Below are 13,986 nucleotides of genomic sequence, written 5' to 3'. Positions count from 1 at the left end.
ATGAAAGGAGAGAGAGCGTCTGATCAGAGCGCGTCTGTCGACAATAAAGCTGGCTAATCCTGGTTATGAGCCAGAACACACACACACATAATGACCACACACACACCACAGTGGCACAGTGACATTTCTAGTTGGGGTTGCGTAACCAGTCTCCCCCTCCACTCTAATCCTACTTGTATAACCAGGCATTCAGTTATATAAGCTCCCTTTCTCTCTCTCTCTCTCTCTCTCTCTTTCACTCACACACACACACACACACACACACACACACACACACACTAACATACTGACACACACTTCCCGCCGTGCCCTCGCAGTTTGCCAGCTTGTGTAACTTGCACCACTTGATACCACTGACGTTCAAGTCCTTTTTATCAGATATGGCTGCGGTCTGTCCGCTTCACACGCAACACTCTGTGACCTCCGTTACGTATCGAGGCCAGTCAAACTATGGGAAAAGCTGCAGTGGGAATTGGTTTTTTTGTCACGCGACATTTTGTGAATTCCAAAACGTTATTAAAAGACCGTCGGTGTGTAGAATGAACTCGATTTGAAAAGCAAACCAATGAGTCCTGTTTTTGTCCTCAGACCGTCATCATTCAAAATGCATGTAGACGAACAACACCCTGAAAAAGTAATAAATTAAAAAACTGCACCTTACAGAATAAGACTATAGACCTTTATTCAAGAAAAACCTGCCAATCAACAATGAGTTCACTGGTCAATGAGTACAAAAGCAAAATTGGAGATGGACAGAATGATGTGCTGCTTATAGAGCCTACACCTTGATGTACCTGCCGTTGTTTTCACCTTTTGTAGGTTTTCAGTTCCATTATGTTCAAAAACAAATTTTCATCTCAGACTGAGGTGAAAATGACATACACCGATGTACAAAGCTGCAGTGTCGTTTTTGAAAACTTGATATTGATATTTAACCCTGACCGCGGATCTGCATCGTCCCTCCCCTCCCGCCTCGTGTGCAGACGTGATCGACCTGAGCTCGGGCGAGGACGACGACGCCGACGACGCCGACGCCGACGACGCCGTCCACATCGGCAGCGAGTCCGCCAACGAGGAAGAGAGCGAGAGCGAGCCGAGCGGCATCCACGCCAACGACGCCCTCAACCGACCCGACGAGCGGGGCAGGGTGTTGGTCAACTTGAGCCACCCGGCTGCGGAGCCGGACATTTTCCTTTCACCTCAGCTGGCACGGGCGGTCAAACCTCACCAGGTACTATTATGCCTGCTACACTTACATTAATATCACTAATATCTGAGTTTTACCCATAGCAAGCCAAAAATGTGTGCTGTGTCCAAAGCTTCTTTGCACTGTGCCACAGAGTCGTGCTGTGTGAAAATGAAAAGGGTTTGAGCAAAAAAATCCAGATTTCTTGGATCTTTTTCTTCCGCCAGGGACAACCTGCTGAGTGTGATCCCTTCCTTTGGTTTTAGCGAGATGTCCCCACCCACCTTCTCTTCTTTTTCTGTCTCTTTCCAACCAACACCCTCTTCATCTGCCCCACCTTCCTGTCACTCTTCCTCCTACATTGAAACGTCCCTTTGTTTCTACCACACCTTTCTCTCTTTCCTTCTCTCCATGGTTGCCAACTTCCTCCTCCTCCTCCTCCTCTCCCTCCTTTACCCTTGACTTCCTTTTCATTCCATCACTTCATTGTCCAACTCTTCTCTCCCCCCCAGATCGGTGGAGTCCGTTTCCTGTACGACAACCTGGTGGAGTCGGTGGAGCGCTTCGGCAGCGGCAGTGGATTCGGCTGCATCCTGGCTCACAGCATGGGCCTGGGCAAAACGCTGCAAGTCATCTCCTTCATCGACGTCCTGTTCCGACACACCCAGGCTCACACCGTGCTCGCCATCGTACCTGTAAGCGCCCGTGGTTTAATGTTGCAATATGAGCGACTGAAACGATTTCTTTAGGCTTAAGAAGCACTTGCCTGAGCTCCGTCCCTCTCTCTCCTCTCTCTGTCAGGTGAACACGTTGCAGAACTGGCTGTCAGAGTTCAACACATGGGTCCCGCCCCCGGAGGCGTTGCCCCCGGATACAGACCCCGCGCTGGTGACGCCTCGTGCCTTTAATGTTCACATCCTCAACGACGAGCACAAGTGAGTACCAGAGCCAGAGTCCTATGAACCATTTTTTGGAAATTCTAACACGGCCGCATACAGAGAAGCGTGGTATTACTGCGTCAGGTTTATGAATAGATAGAGGAACTTAATATAAGACTACCCTTTGACTGCAGTGCATTTCGTGCTATCATGCAAGTGAGGACACTTTTCCTCTCCGCACGTTGCTGCTGCTGACCTTCTGACCTTCCTCTCCACTTAATCCCCATCTGGCTGCTCCTCTCTCCCATCTCCCCTTTATCCTCTTTCTCGACAGCTGGAAAGATTAGCTGATTCTCGTGTCTGTGTGTGTAAGGATTGAAGGAATGCAGCAAGATGCGATTCAGTGATACAGCCTTGTCTTGAAGTGACACAGTGACCTCATTCTGTGTCTCATTCAATTCTTCATATTTTACCGGCGTGACTGTGGAAAAAAATTGTCAAAATTACCAAGCATTTATTCCTACTGTTCAGACACTAGTCTGAACTGGTTGGTTCTCCATTTCGCAAGTAATCGGAAATTAATTACAATTAAAATGATTGTTTCCAAATCAGTAAATCTGCCTTTTTTCATGTTGAAACCAGATATTTCGTACAGCTTATAGTTCTTCTTAAAGGTGCTACAAACAGAACTAACAGCTCCAACATTACATTTTACATTGTGTGCCGTCTGGCTGGTTTATTTCATTGGCATAAATAATACTTTCTTTATAGAGAGAGGTGGTGCTGTTCTTGCTGTGCAAGTGATTCCAGAGATTCAAAATAAAGTCGAGCGACACATGTCAGTTTTGAGCGATGGAGAGAAAAAACGAACCCTCTCTCATGTTGTCCAGAAATACAGCTACCAGGGCCAAGGTGGTGGAGGAGTGGGCAAAGGACGGCGGAGTGCTGCTGATGGGCTACGAGATGTACCGCCTCCTGTCGCTGAAGAAGAGCGTCGTGGCCGGGAGGAAGAAGAAGAGCAAGAAAACAACAGGACCTGTCATCGTTGACCTGGACGAAGAGGACAGGCAGCAGGAACTGCTCAAAGGTGTGACAGATTAGACTTAAGAGAAGAGGGCTGACAGAGGATGGGAGGGGAGGAACAGAAAGAGAACTATATCGAAAACTGCACATATTTAATATGAGTTGTGAGAGCTTCAGCGTGGAGATCCTATCATCAGCCGTCGTCTTCCTCCAGGTATCGAGAGAGCCTTAGCCCGGCCTGGTCCGGATGTGGTGATCTGTGACGAAGGCCATCGCATCAAGAACTGCCACGCCAGCACCTCCCAGGCTCTGAAGAGCATCCGAACTCGCCGCCGCGTGGTCCTGACCGGCTACCCGCTCCAGAACAACCTGATCGAGTACTGGTGCATGGTCGATTTTGTCAGACCCGACTTCCTTGGTGAGGGCAAGACCTGCCTGTTATGTCATGCGCTGAGATTAGAATTTTAAATGTTGCTCTTTTTCACGATCAAACGCCTCAAACTCTTCACACCCTGTACGTATTTCAGGTACACGCCAGGAGTTCAGTAACATGTTTGAGCGTCCCATTCTGAACGGGCAGTGTGTGGACAGCACGCCTCAGGACATGCAGCTGATGAGGTACAGGAGCCACGTCCTGCACAGCCTGCTCGAGGGCTTCGTACAGAGGTGAGGCTCCCGCGAACCAGCGCTCGTGTTCCGGAAAGACAAAACTCAAACCTCCGTTTGCAGGCTCATAGACATCTACTGTGACTTTCTCTTCATTCCAGACGAGGCCATGACGTCCTGAAGGACCAGCTGCCCCCGAAGGAGGAGCACGTAATCCTGGTGCGTCTGTCTCCCCTGCAGAGGGCGCTCTACACCGAGTTCATGAACCGCTTCAGAGAGGCAGGAAACACTGGCTGGCTCAGCCTCAACCCACTGAAGGCGTTCTGTGTCTGCTGCAAGGTGAGGAGCAGGGCACGTGTGTGTGGAACTCACTGAACACAACCTGCATACAAAAAGACCATTATTTGATATTTTTGCCAGTTTGCTTCAAAATTTGGATCTGTTCTAGGTTTGGGGATGAATGAAATTAGTGTCATTGATACAATTACCAAACCTTTTATTTTAAAGTTTACACAATGAATACAATTATCTGCAATCAGAAACGTTCACTCCTCTTCGCTTGCTCACTCTGTCCCCGTACGTGCATATTACCCGGGTATTTATTCAAATCTAGGAAGTGTTCTCACGTCACCGATCTCCCGTTCTTATTCAGATTTGGAACCATCCGGATGTCCTGCACGAGGCCATACAGAAGGAAAACCTGGCGAGTGACCAGGACCTGGACCTCGATGATCTGACCTCCACGGGACCCGCCCGCTGTCCAACCGCACCCAGTCAAAAGTCCAAGGCCCTGGAGGGTGCGAACCCCGCCGGCGGACTGAGTCTCAGCCAGCTGCAGGAGAAAGCCAACCAGGTCATCACCTACGAATGGGTACGTCGAAGGACGGCAAGAGAGTCGTGCGACATTCGAGGATTTTGGAGCACATTTCAAAACGCCAATGAAAACCTTTGAGGTCAAATGACAAATGTTTTCAGCCTGAATCACAGAGTTTGGTTGTTTCTTTTAGATTTTTCTCTCTTTTCCCAAAGTGGTGCCACATGCTGTATGTTTGGAGAAAACTCAAAGAAATGATTTCTGATTGTTAAATAACCAATAAGTTTTTATTTTATACTTGCCTATCCTTGCCTGGCAGCAAGGTGTGACTACACACTTACTAATTGTTACACTGTGTGGGAAGTTGAAATAGAAGTTCACGGCTTTGGTTGTTGCCTGTCATTGCTTGTGACCCAACCTCACTTCTTTAAAGTGCACACATGACAAACAGCATCTGAACCTCTGAACTATGGATGCGAGAGTGATGTTTGATGGGTGAGTGAATTTTAATCCGCTTCTCTCTCTTTTCACATGGCCAGTCGAAGGACATCATGTATGACTACGAACCCGGCATCCTGGAGAACTCCGCGAAGATGGTGATGCTGTTCCACCTGATAGAGGAGAGCGTCAGGAAGGGAGACAAACTGCTCGTCTTTAGGTAAAAGATCAGAGAAAAGACGGTTTCACCAAAGCATTTATCCACTGAATTTGTCCATTTAACAGCTTGTCACAGCTTTATTTTATGACTTGGTTAAATTCTACTTTTCATCATTGTGTTCTAATCTTTGATTTCACTCCCGTCTTCCTGCTGCAGTCAGAGTTTGTCCACGCTGACGGTGATTGAGGATTTCTTGGCCAAGAGGCCGGTGCCTCCCTCACCCAACACCTCCGGCAGTGGTAGACCCAATCAGAACTGGGTCCGCAACCTCAACTACTACAGTGAGTCGTCATTTATTAAGAAAAAAATGCTGAATATGTCAGGAGGAGTAGACAGTTTAAAAACAGTTGTTTTAAGCACAGACACACATGGTTCAAAATAGGTGGAAAATGTTCAGAATATAGTTTTTCTTCCCATGTCCAAGAAGGGAAAACTACTTTTCCGTACAATCTGACTGAATAATGTTGCACACTAATCAATGTGGTGGTGGCAGTGGTTTGGTTTCCTTCTGGTTCTCGTCCCATTGACTTACAATGAGTGCTGCCACCTGCTGGTCTTTCTTGAGAACATCCGCCCCTTAAGTTTATGGTTCTCCACCGCTGGCACAGGAAGGAATTCACAGCTGTTGTAGTCGTTGCTGTTTGTGTATTTCAGGGATAAAAAAAATATGAGCTGTTTGCATTATCTGAGTCATGTCAGTTATTATATATTATAATTTTTCTGTGCAGATTCCATGAACTTTATCTTGACGTTAGAAGTGACTCATGACAATTTGAAGAGTACTGTTTTTAAATCATTGCTTAAAATATAGGAAAGGTTTTTTTTTTCCTGGTTATAATGGTTTGTTATTATTATTTAATTTGATGTTGTCATTATTATTTTTGTTTTGTCTTGTAACTGGGTTCAGATAAGACTATTATTATTATAAAACACGTATTTATAGATACAAAATAGTGAGCGGGTAAATAAAGGACAGAATAAAAACTATAAATGATAGAAATGAGAGGTGGCAAAAATGCAGAAAATAAGTATTTTTATAAGAATTTTCCAAAGCTGCTGGAAACCTTGTTCTAACTCTGCATTGGTTGTGTGATGTCTTAAAGGACTGGATGGAAGTACGACGGCCTCCGAGAGAGAGAGACTGATAAACCAATTCAACGATCCAGCCAACACCTCTGTGTGGGTCTTTCTGCTCTCGACCAGGTAACGCATCGACTCGGTAGCAAAAAAATGAATGGCAGAAAACATGAATTTGAAACAATGCAACATTTAGCTGCTTTAAACAAACATGACCTGTTCACACCCCCCCCCCCCCCCCCCCCCCCCCCTCTGGTCCTCAGGGCTGGTTGTCTGGGTGTGAATCTGATCGGGGCGAACCGCGTGGTGGTGTTCGACGCCTCCTGGAACCCGTGCCATGATGCCCAGGCCGTGTGCCGCGTCTACCGCTACGGTCAAAAGAAGCCGTGTCACATCTACCGACTCGTGTGTGACTTCACGCTGGAGAAGAAGATCTACGACCGGCAGATCTCCAAACAGGGCATGTCAGGTGAGCTGGAGGGGAGGGGGCACACGGAACAGCGCTGCCGATCATTAGGACTGTGGCAACTCCTACAGTTTAATAACTCTCCAGACTCAGCTAAAAACAATTGTGTGCTAGAAACTTTTTGGTTTTAAAAAAATAATGCTTAATTATATATTTGTGTAACCCATAAGAGCATTTCTGTCATTATTGCATACAAAGAAAATTTCCCATATGCAATTAATTCCCTAATAATAGTTTGTTTAATTAGTGACACCAAACAAGGAGAAAAAAAGGAAAAACCAAAAGGAGAAAAAATACAAAACGGCCTTTTAAATTTATCATAGCAAATCATCTTCAACACATTTGAATTTCTCTGCCTCCAGCTGACAACTCTGTCAAACATTAATGAGTCAGTAATGGGACTTAATGACCCCAGTCGAGCCTCTTCTGTGTGAACAGACCCCCCCATCCCATCCCAAAGCTAAATAATGAGCGTTGTGTTGAAACCAGAGCTCTTCTGCCAAGTGGCTCTTGTCTTGAGTTGGGTAAACTGTCTCAAGTGTTATGCCGTAAGCGTTGACTGGTGAGACAGGCGCACTGAGGCCGCTGATGCTTCAGAGGGGAGTGTTTTAAATCAGTCTTTCACAGTTTGCCCTGTCCTGCCATCTCGATTCCTCTCAACCCCTCCTCTTCTTTCTCCATCAGACCGGGTGGTGGATGACCTGAACCCCGTGCTGACCTTCACCAGGAGGGAGGTGGAGTCTCTCCTTCACTTTGTGGAGGAGGAGCCGGACCCCACCCAGGTCCTGCTGCAGCCCCAGGACCGAATGGAGAGTGTTCTCCGAAAGGCGCTGCACCACTATCCTCACCTAATTACCAAGGTAGATGACCAGAGGAGACCGAGGACAAATCGTTGTCCGGACACAGTGCGCCCCCTAGAGATTTTTAAAAGTACTGTAAGGATGTGTGGGAACGTCTCTGTCGAAACACCAATTAAGACGCTTGTATGGAATAAATGTACGGTGAGCTCTTGAGGTTCTGGAGTTTGGAGGGTTTGCCTGAGTCACCTCATAATTAAGCCTGATCCGTGGATGGTTTCTTATCCACTCTCATTGTAAAATCATAAAAGCTTTATGAAGCACAGAATCTCCCGGTCGGCTCTTTCTTGCGTTTTGCTGAAGCAGATTCACTGGAGTACTCAAGTAGAAAATTTGAATGATGACGTAAAATTACTTAGATGTTGGCATTTTAAATTAGATAAACCTCACATGTCAACATGAAGCTGTCACTGAGCTCACCTGCTTCCATTGGAGTGAAACACATGGATGAAGCCGATCTCACATCTTCTTTTTATCTTCCCGTCTCTGTCCTCTAGCAACCATTCCACCATGAGTCCCTGCTGATGGACCGCCGGGAGCTGAAGCTGAGCAGCGCTCAGAAGACAGCTGCTAAGAAGGGCTACGAGGAGGAGAAGAGGGCCTCTGTGCCGTACACCCGCCCGTCCTACGCTCACTACTACCCGGCCAGTGACCAGAGCCTCACCAACATCCCGGCCTTCAGCCAGAGAAACTGGTCAGTGACTGCCAACATTAAAAAAAACTGACGAGCTCATGGGGGGGAAAAAAACAACCTCTTTTTGCCTTTCAAATTGCTTTTTAGTAAAGGCCACACGTGACATAGAAGGATAAAAACATGTGGGCTGTGTTTAAAGATTGTGTTTAAGTTTCAAGGACTTTTATTCAATCCAGGAGCTCAAATAAAAATATCCCTTTAATTTTCCAACACTTTTCATGAACTAATTGATCAAAAACACTTTCTGCTCAGGCGCCCTCCCCCTCATGCAGAGGAGAAGCCCGTGGCCAGTGTCCGGCCAGTCCAGTCCACCCCCGTTCCCATGACGTCCCGCCAGACGTGTGAAGACTCTGCCGCAGACGACTCACCCGGATCCAGCCTTGGAGGATTCCCAGTTAGCTGCCTGCAGAAAGCCGGGGTGTTTGTACAGAAGATTGTCACCACTACTGGTAGGCAAACTGTACATGCACTACTTTGAGTGTATTCGAGTGCTCATTTAACCTCTCAATCTTTTGTTCTTTTTGATATTAGTTAAAGAATGTCCTCTTTTTGTCTCCTTTAGACATAGTGATTCCAGGTACCAACAGTTCAACAGATGTCCAGGCCAGAATCGAAGCTGGAGCGAGCATCCACATCATCAGGGGCACCAAAGGTAACCAGTCAGTGCACGCTACTACAAAAGCCCTTTGTTATTCTCTGGAAACGTTTTTTCCTTTTTTGAGGGGGTTGCCCACAAGAATCAATGAACTATTAAGACATAGGCTTGTTCCAGCTTCTCAAACATGAGAAATGGCTTTTAAGCTGCATTTAATTGGCCAAATCAGGAAAAGAAGACTGACCATTTCCTTTGTCTGTTTTAGGGACCTACATCAGGACATCAGATGGACGAATCTTTGCCATCAGAGCAGCTAATAAGGCCAAGACTGCTGAGGGGAGCACGACAGCACCACCCAAAGGTAGGATGATTCATTTACCAGAACTGAGGTCCACTAAAAGCATAGAGCCATGGATAGATAGATGCTCTTAATCATCAGTCCCATACCAATTTATGAGAAATAAATATGGCCTTTATAAGGTGAAGAAAATATTATTGACACTATATGATGTAACAAACCTTCTAATCTTCTTCTCAGACTCGCAGACCCCACCTGTCGACGTTTCAACCAACGGCAGTCCGTCACCTGACAAGAAGCAGCGGGTACCCTCCAAGTCTTTGCCCCGCCCTCTTTCACCTGACGGCCCAAAGATCCTAGACGAGCTGCAGCGCTACACTGCCACAGTCTCCGGGGCTCAACCAGGCAGGGCGGCAGAGAGCAACGCGAACAACCCGCCTTCCACCAAACTGCCTCGAACCAACGGCGGCAGCAGGAAGAGTTTTCCCAGTGGAGATGTGAGCCACCACGATGCCTCTGTGACTAATGTAATCCAGCCCAAGATTGACGCCACTGCCGCCCAAGACCTGAGAACGGGCCCCAAACGCAAAGCCTCCTCCTCGCCTCTGGATGTGCAGCCCAGCAAGCAGCGGTCTGCGGGCAAACACTCCTCAGCGTCTCTGGCCCCGCAAGGCTTCCCCTTCACTGGGGGCTACGGCCTCCCTCCCCTGGGCCTCAACCCAACCATGTTGAGTGGGTCGCTGGGGCACCCGCTCTTTGTCGGGGCTGGTTCGCCTTACTTCCAGCCCCCCCACACTCAACTGGGGGACCCCAGTTACATGTACACAGATCTGTTTGGCTTGGGCGGAGCCAGCGCAGCCCCCACCTCCTCTTCCTCCATCTCAGCGATGACGACCACCGCCGCTGCCGTGTCATCTTCCTCCTCCTCTGCATCAGTCAAAGCTGCCAGTTTGGGTCCAGGTGCCCTGCCACCGTTCATGCTGAGCCCCAGCATGGCGGGCATGGCCGGGATGCTGCCCAATGGCTTCCCCCTCTCTTACAATCAGTCTCTGGCGAGCCTCTACACAGGGTCAATGCTCCCGGGGGGGCTGCCAGGGCCAGCTGCCACTCCAGGCCCCGCAGGAGCCAGCTTCCTGTCCCAGTATCCTCCCACCGCTGCCTCCAGCTCCTCCTCCTCCTCCCCTTCCTCCTTCTCCTCCTTAGCACTGTCCGAGGGCCACCGGGGTCCAGTTCTGGTGAACGGCGGGCATGTCAGCAGCGCCGACAGCTCGGATGACGACGATGATATAATTGAGGTGAGCGGACAGTGACGGGTGAATGATGTGGTCGTCTGAAAAAAGTTTGATTCGGTTTAATAATCATCACAATAGGATTAAATCCTATTTGGCAGGATACAGGCTTCAAAGGGCCTGTGGCCAAGGCTGTGAGGGAATTGGACACAAAAATGAAATGCGGTGAAGTGATGACAGCTGAGCCCCTGCTCACGTCTGTCAGACGTCTGTTCTGCCTTGGAAAAACAGTCCCAGTAGAGATTGAATACAGAGACTGGAGACGTCTTGATGCTGAATATCAGAAGATGAAACCCGAGGAAGAAAAGAAAAGAAAAAAGCTTCAGAAGGACGAGGAAAATGAAAATCACAGGACTTTGGGCTTCCAAGTTTTTTTTTGTTCAATACTGGCATTGAGATACTAATCACTGGACTTACAGTAGTACTGCTGATTGTGGGCCTGCATTGAGCACACATGGCCACTAGGTGTCCTGTTAACTTTAGAGCTTCTAGTTCTGCAGCTTTGTTAAATGTCATGACTCTTTTGCTTCACTCAGCTAATTAAACAATGTTAGGATGGTATCGCTTATATATAAAAAAAAGTTTGATAATTGAGTTAGCTGGTAGTTACGTTTGTTAAATATCAGTAACTGAAATGGTATTGTTTGTCACTTGTCTAATATTGCTACTGAATATTTCTTAAGAAGTTCAAGGTTAAAAGATCAAACGGAAGTTTGAGAAAGCATTTTGATTGAAGTTAAGAATTCACTGCCAGGACGAGTGGTAACGTACATTTTTGTCCTTGAACAAAGAAAAAAAGAGAGGGTCATGTCGAATTATTGAAGAAGCATTTTAAGGCTTGTTGAGGATGGGGTTTATGTCCATTACTGAAACTTTAAAACTCTAATGAAAGAATGTATGCTAATCAAATGCCTTTTAAACCAGGCCTTTTTTGACAAGACTCCTATTTAGGCATCAGATGTGGGAAGGTCTGATTTTGTGTGTGTGTGTGTGTACGTGTGTGTTTTTTCTATTCATGTAATCTTTTACTTTTGAAAGAAAACGATTGCCTAAAAATAGCCAGGTGAAAATGAGAAGAAAAACAAACTGTGTGAGGTGTCCTCCTTGTAGCGGGGAGAAACAACCAACAGAAAATGCCTTTTTGCCTCCATCTTTCTGAATGTTAACTGTGAGAGAGGAGAGGTAAAGGGAGACAGACGCTCACCGCGGCTCTCTGAATCTCACCCACAGTCTTACTGTAGCCTAGAGAAAAACGATGCAAAACACTCACTCAAGCCTATATATGTATTCGTACAAACCCCAGAGGAATTGAGCCCGGAAATTCCCGAGTTAATGTTTTTTTCCGCTCGTGACGTTCCTTTGTCCGTATCTGTGCGTTGTGTTCTGTAAGGGTTACAAAAGGAATGTTTAAAAAAAAAAAAGTTCAATGAATAGAAGCTGCCGTTACTTGGTCTGGTGACTCGTACTGACACAGATTCCACACCTCTGCTCGGCTGTTTGTATTGTATTTCTCAGTCTCAACCTATTGTGACAACAGAGGTCAGTGTGAAACCAAACGAATTTATTGTCAAAGAAAAAGATGATATCTTGAGAGATGGTGCAGCGTTGCCAAAAACAACAAAAGACAACGAGAGACACGAAGGCACGTCAGCGACCTCCAACAAAACGGATTGTGTCCGAAGAGACCAAAAAAAAAATGCTGTCAACAATTTGAAATACGCCCCTCAGCAGCACGCTCACGCTACATCATCCACTCAGTCCAGACGTAGAGGTCCATCTCTCTGTGTGAGCCTGCAGGTGACACGAGACTCTGCACTGCACTGAGACAAAGACACACAAATCTGTGCACGGCGGTAGACCGGGCTGAACGCTGGGAAAAAGAGATCACGAGACCAGGTCCCCTCCGGACGAACCACACACCATCGCTCTGCTGTTCCAAAAGATCCCCTCCATTAACCGACGGACTACGTCCGGCACTGTCCCTGTGCAGAAAATCTTCTCCTCCGAAAATGGCTGCAGAGCAAGAGCTTCTTTTTTTTTTTAAAAAACAGCAGCTCTTTCGCTGAAAGCAAAACTCAAAGATTAAGCATTTACTGTCCTTTCTCTTCCATGTTTTTGTTCTTCATACTGAAATTGTTAGTTTACTTATGTTTTTCTTTTTCTTTTTTTTTGTTCTTCTCTTTTTACGATGTTTGAATTTACCAAATTAATTTATTTATGACGGTGCATATTTATTCATTTTTATTTTTGTACAATGTTTTTTTTTTGTTGTTGTTGCTTTTCTTCATTTGTAAAATGATTTTGGTCATATAACTATTGTTGTTACTACAGATGGAAAAGGCTTTGGGTTTTTTTGGGGTGTTTATTTTGAAGTGACGATCGGCCAATCTGATCCAACACATGTGAACCTGTGCAGAACTTGCATTGTGGACCAACCAACTGGTGTGTTACTGTGCACATTAATATCCAGGAATCATTTCTTTGGGAAGGATGGCGTAATTATCATATCCCGTTTACAATAATGCTGATCAACTCTTGATTATGACAAGAAAAAGGACATTAGGGATTATATTGATTTTCACCGTGATGAGTTCGGAATCCTTCATCGGAGCATCCTGAGCAAGCAGCATTCGGGATACATATCTAAGTGTGTGTATCTGAGTAATATGAGCCATTTGTGTGCAAGTAAATGAAGCTCATTCGCAGGTAATGGGTCAAAAACCAAGGCAGTCGTATCACTCGTTAAGTGAAAAGAAAAAATTGATATCAAGTGCTTCTCTTTCCTTTCCTTTATTTGTTGTTGTTCATTACCATATCCTCACAAATGTCCGTCTGTGTCACCCATACGGTGGAACACGAGCGAGTTTCCTCAGTGTTGATCTGTTTGGTTGTCAGCTCAGCGTTTTGCTGACTTTTATTTCACAGCTTTCTACTTGAATTTTCATATTTATTTATACAGATCCATTCGGTTGGACAAGCTGAGCCGACTGTCTGAATTCCATTTTAGCCGAGGAGAAGATTAAAGCTGCTGTCTTTGAGGATTGGCTCTCGTCAAAGCCCGTTGTGTCGATTATCAATGGATAATGTGTATGTCCTTGGATTACTTTTAAATCCTTTTTTTTGTTTTTTGAAGTTTGTAAATAAAAAGAAACATGTTCCAAATAACACTTTTCCTCATTTCTTTATATTAATAATAGTATCAGATGGAGCGCCTTCGTTCCTTGTCTCTCCTCACAAACACATAAATGTATAGGCAACTAAGCACATGTAAAGAAAATTAATTACTTAGTTTTACAGTCACATGACAAAATTATAATTTGGTCACAATCTCTACCTACTGAGCCACAGCCGGTTATTACAGGTGTGATCCCAAAGTGTAATCCCAAAATTCCCCAAAAGCCCTGCAACACTACAGTAACTACACTGTACAGCTGATGTCTCTCAGAGTTCTTGGTCCATGTAAGTTACTTTTCTCTCTGTCTTTTGGATTAATAATTACAAACTACATAATCACTCAAAACAAAAGAAAACTGGCCGAAAACTAA

At 45.9% G+C, this 13,986-nt stretch overlaps 1 protein-coding gene across 6 annotated transcripts in view; it reads left to right on the top strand.

Annotated features, from left to right (window-relative positions):
• LOC118316664 (helicase ARIP4-like) overlaps positions 1-13,606 on the top strand; it is a 64,707-nt gene extending 51,101 nt beyond the window's left edge. For all 6 annotated transcript variants that reach the window (XM_035644719.2, XM_047330916.1, XM_047330917.1 and 3 more), the window contains 18 exons: positions 984-1,231; positions 1,699-1,881; positions 1,988-2,121; positions 2,955-3,151; positions 3,302-3,505; positions 3,615-3,753; positions 3,855-4,032; positions 4,346-4,564; positions 5,047-5,165; positions 5,322-5,446; positions 6,269-6,368; positions 6,506-6,711; positions 7,393-7,568; positions 8,063-8,259; positions 8,512-8,708; positions 8,822-8,911; positions 9,120-9,215; positions 9,393-13,606. In XM_035644719.2, the coding sequence (XP_035500612.1) occupies positions 984-1,231; positions 1,699-1,881; positions 1,988-2,121; positions 2,955-3,151; positions 3,302-3,505; positions 3,615-3,753; positions 3,855-4,032; positions 4,346-4,564; positions 5,047-5,165; positions 5,322-5,446; positions 6,269-6,368; positions 6,506-6,711; positions 7,393-7,568; positions 8,063-8,259; positions 8,512-8,708; positions 8,822-8,911; positions 9,120-9,215; positions 9,393-10,462 (3,878 nt within the window). In that variant the 3' untranslated portion in view covers positions 10,463-13,606. The remainder of the gene's footprint in view (positions 1-983; positions 1,232-1,698; positions 1,882-1,987; positions 2,122-2,954; positions 3,152-3,301; positions 3,506-3,614; positions 3,754-3,854; positions 4,033-4,345; positions 4,565-5,046; positions 5,166-5,321; positions 5,447-6,268; positions 6,369-6,505; positions 6,712-7,392; positions 7,569-8,062; positions 8,260-8,511; positions 8,709-8,821; positions 8,912-9,119; positions 9,216-9,392) is intronic.
• Positions 13,607-13,986: the final 380 nt, after the last annotated feature.

Source organism: Scophthalmus maximus, chromosome 3, assembly GCF_022379125.1.
Source record: "Scophthalmus maximus strain ysfricsl-2021 chromosome 3, ASM2237912v1, whole genome shotgun sequence".
Taxonomy (NCBI): domain Eukaryota; kingdom Metazoa; phylum Chordata; class Actinopteri; order Pleuronectiformes; family Scophthalmidae; genus Scophthalmus; species Scophthalmus maximus.
Note: the sequence above shows the minus strand (reverse complement) of the source record. Positions and strands in the feature narration are given on the sequence as shown.